General features: G+C 41.4%; 1 protein-coding gene across 1 annotated transcript in view; it reads right to left on the bottom strand.

The window, feature by feature from the left end:
• Positions 1 to 369: 369 nt before the first annotated feature.
• SFMBT2 (Scm-like with four mbt domains 2) overlaps positions 370 to 4,492 on the bottom strand; it is a 275,339-nt gene continuing 271,216 nt past the window's right edge. The window contains exon 20 of the mRNA XM_006891856.1: positions 370 to 510. Within this exon, the coding sequence (XP_006891918.1) occupies positions 370 to 510 (141 nt within the window). The remainder of the gene's footprint in view (positions 511 to 4,492) is intronic.

The raw sequence follows: 4,492 nt of genomic DNA, 5'->3' as shown, positions 1-4,492 counted from the left end.
CTCTGCCCTAGTTCTCAAAGGAATGTGGGCCCAGGTGGACAACTTGTTCAGAGAAAGCTGCCTGGTTTGGGGAGAGTAAAGGCAAGATATAGATATATATATATACACACACACACAAACATAAGCTCTTCCATATTCTGGCAGGGCCCGACACAGAACTTTAATTTAAAATCTCCAGAAGTTACTGCTGTGGGACTTCAGTGTGCTTTGAAAACATGAAAATATCGAACAGGCTGGTGGATGCAGGAGGTCTCGGTCTTTTTGGTGACACCATTTCACATATCCCGGAGAAGTCAAAGTTACAGTCCTGAAAACTCTCAAGCAACACGGCATCAGAAAGGCCTCGAGCCAGCTCCTGAGAAGTGGAAGTCAGTTGGCATACTGGGCGTAGAAAGCCACTTTGACTCTCTCAATCTGATGACACAACTTGATGGCGGGTCCCAGCTTCAGCTCCATGCACTCCTGCACCGTCGGGAGGGTCAGCAGCAGGAGTGCCTGACCATCGATGTCCTGCCAGAAAGCAAACCCAGGTTAGAGAACAGCCACTATGAACCAAGGGAAGTGGGCTTTGTTGTGAGCTTTGAGCCCATGTGCCAAACCTGCCAATGGGCTCTTCTAGCTTCACTCAATGATAGAGAGAGATGGCTAGAGACATCATTGTGGCTGGATCTTTTTCTGTCTATAAAGTTACTACTTTGCTTTGTCCCGAAACAACCTTTAAACCTTAAGCTAAAATGTCCCCTTGAAATCTTAAAATGGAAACAATAGTTTAGCTTAACTTGGAAGCAATCCCTGTCTTGAGCTTTATGTTCTTTTAAGATCTATCTATATGGTCCCAAACTGACAACAGCAACTTGACAGATAAGATAGGAAGTTTAGGGGGCAGTGAGTTCACTTCAATGGAGGAAAACCAACTTACGTAGTCTCAATAAGAGCAAAAGTATGTTAAAAAGATATTTCTGTTAATGAAATTGTGGCTGCTCCAAAATCCACATACCCACCTTGGAGAGAACAAAGGACTGAAACAGGACTCTGCTGCAGGAATTCTTTATCAGGATTGTCAACCAGGCAACTTGCTGGGAGAGTTACCCCGAGCCCAGCCCTTCCTACGCTGGGGAGTGTTGTGACTTAATTGGAACACTAGAAAAGGTCTCTTTACTAAAAGAAAAAGTTGCCTCACTTCCCTGCCAAAGCACTGACATTTTACCATCAGGATGGGTGAGAAGATGCTAAAGACATATATGCCAACTATGCAATACAGTTTGCCACAGAGGAAAAATACATGCACTTAGAAAAACACACACACGAACATCCATGAATATCTACAGACACAGGATAAGGTGTTGCTCGTAAACAGGTCATTTTCTCTTATTTTGTCTTACTTAAGCCTTCAAGAAGCAATGGCCTTATAATGCTGTAAAATTAGACTAGTCTGGCAACATAGTTGTTTGCTTGGCTTAATATTAAACTAAGTAGGTGACACAGTGCTTAAGAACTTCGGTCCTGGGGTTAGGAAAGCTTGGGTTTCATTTCTGTCCTGCTATTTCTTAGCTGGTCCAACTTGAACAAACTAAATATCCTCTATGAGCCTTCTGTGTCCATCTGTAAAATGAGAATTATGGGGCAAATGCTTTTCTTGTGGTTCAAATGTGCCAGTGGCTCAATGAGAGAAAGATGGGCAATCTCCTCCCTTATGATATAGCCTCTGAAAACTGGTGAGAGATTCAGCTTTGAATCTGCTCTGAATGGATGACAAAGACAGAGTGAGTGATAGATACAGAAGGGCTGAGGAAGAGTAGAGCTTTTCACAGGAGTTTGTTTCCAAGGCTGCAAACCTTTACAGCTGCAGGGAGCCTCATTTTTTTCTTCCATAAAGCAGCTGGTGGAGTCAAACCAACAACCTTCAACAAGCAGCTGAATGCTTTAACCACTATGCCACTAGTATTCCTTGAGTGTACTGAGTATCCACAAAATGAGAACAGCCCGTAAATGATTGAATTTGCTATGTAATAAAGCCGATAAAGGCTCACTCCAAGGCTTTTAAGATCATTTTTCTGGACATTATTTCTTCCCAGCCAGTTTCCTATAATAATTGTATTTATGTACATGCCAAAATGTAGTTTCATTATATTACTGACTGTAACAGCTTGAACCCTTTCTTTTCTTATTTATCCAAATTCTCTTCATATTTCAGAAAAAAAATGACAATATTATAGGGGGCAAAGGTTATGATAAAGATAAGTGGCAGAATTAGATCCTAAAGTAAACTTGTTGCCATTCTTGTGTGCTGTTAAGCCAGTTCTGACTCAAGCAATAATACAGGGCAGTGTAATGGCCCCATAGTGTTTCCTATCCTGAAAACTTACACAGAAAAATGGCCAAGACTTTTCTTCCATGGAGCAGGTTGTCAGTTCAAACTGTCAATTGGTAGCTTTGCCGCTAAGTGCAGGTGGAGTCCCTTAAATTAAACTTAGTCCTTGCCATCGAGACTGAACTGACTCGTAGCTGACTCTTCATTACTGTCAGAGAGGCATGGCAACTTTCTCACTGACCATGCCATGGGATCTCCTCAAATTAAACTGTATATGTCAGAATTTCACAAGCAAACACATTATCATATTGGGAGATTAATGTTACCACAAGATTATAACCTAGGATTATGGGGTCTATATGTGGTAGAGGTGAAGATACTGAGATTGTTAACAGTGTTAGTTTGCTTGGCTCCACAATCAACACTCTTGGTACCTGCGGCCAGAAAATTAAAAGATGAATTGCATTGAGAAAGTCTGCTGTCAGAGACCTCTCCAAAGTACTGAAGAGCAACGATGTCGGTCTGGAGACTAAGGTGCACCTGATCTAGGCTATAGTCTTTGCAATTACTTGTTATGTGTCAGAAAGCTGGACTATGACTGGAGATGATGGAAAGAGAGTTGACGTCTTTGAGCTGTGGTGCTGGAGAAGAGTAATGATTATACCATGGACTGCTAGGAGAACAAAAAGGTTCATCTTAGAGAAGGTGAAACCAGTCTGTTCCTTGGAGGCAAGAATTCTGAAACTGACATACTTTGGACATATTGCAAGGCAGAACCAGTCTTGGAGAAGGACGTCATGTTTGGGAGGGTGGAAGGACAGCGCAGGAGAGGAAGACTGTCAATGAGATGGATTGATTCAGTGACAGGGGTTATGGGGGTAAGGACATCAGAGACAATACGACTAGCACAGGATAGAGCAGAGTTTAGGGCTGCTATACATAGAGTCGTTATGAGTTGCAGGAAACTCGACGCACATAACAACAACAACATGTGGTACAGGATGGATAGGTAAAGGGAAACCAAGTCACTCTTAAGTAAGTCAAGACGATTTCAGATATGAGTAGATGCCTAAATCAAGCCCTAAGAGACCATCAGAGTTATTAAGGTGAAGATGGAGTTGGAGGGGTACATATGTATTCACTAAAACAGAGGACTCAATGACATGAGAGTCATGATGGCACCAGACCACTAGGTTTATAATAAGATGTCACTACTCATTACTGATGAAGCAGACCCCTCAGTGATACGATGGAGCAGAACTGCCCTAAAGGGTCTCAGGATATAATCTTTGGGAGCAGATATTGCCACACATTCTTCCCATAGAGCAGGTGGTGGGTTTGAGTCACAGAGCTCCTAACTACTACAAACCCAGGCTTCCTTATAAAGTCAATAAAAGACATTTTCGATTTCAACTTCGGAAAACACGTAAGACTATAATGTATTAGGCTGAATTAAGAGGTAAAGTGGAACATGTATAAGAAGCTGAAGACAAGAAAATTGCAAAGAGATAAAAAGACAGAAAATTGAGAAGTGCGACAAGCCAGACTAGAGTTATTATCTTCAGGATTCAAGAAAAGGTAGCACAATGTAGATAAAACAAACTTAAAAAAGGATAAAATAAAAAAATGTTAAAAATAAATAAAAAAGGATTTAAAAAAAAAGGAAAAAAATTGTAACATACATAATTGACAGGGACTTGCAGCAGTTTCCATAGTATACACAAGGGATACCTAAAAAGCAGTAACAAAATAAAAAGTAGTTAAAAACATTCATATCCCTCAAGTTGATTGAGACTCACAGTGATGTAAGGCTGTACACTTCATGGAAGGAGATGACTGCCGAACTTTCTCCCCTGGAGCCACTAGTGGGCTCGAACCACTGGAGATGCATGGTGTTTTGGTTAGCAGTGTGACTTACTACTGATAACACAATCAGAGCTCACCGCCGACTCCAGAAAAAGAGGGAGGATGAAATGAACAGTTATTTCATTAAAAGAAACCTAAATAGCAGACTGAATAATTTAAAAGCGATGTATGATAGGGTATTATGGTTATCACAAGAGTCCACAATTAAGGTTGCATAGTGGAATGTACTTGGGGAGGTGGGAGGGGTGCGGGGGGATTGTGTACCAGGGAGGGAGTCTTTCTTTTACTTTTGAAAGAGAGGAGCTAACTGGGGGA

The sequence above is a fragment of the Elephantulus edwardii genome, unplaced genomic scaffold (genome assembly GCF_000299155.1).
Source record: "Elephantulus edwardii isolate Elephantulus edwardi_28Jun2011 unplaced genomic scaffold, EleEdw1.0 scaffold00105, whole genome shotgun sequence".
In the NCBI taxonomy this organism is placed as follows: domain Eukaryota; kingdom Metazoa; phylum Chordata; class Mammalia; order Macroscelidea; family Macroscelididae; genus Elephantulus; species Elephantulus edwardii.
This window is presented reverse-complemented; position numbering and strand designations above follow the sequence as displayed.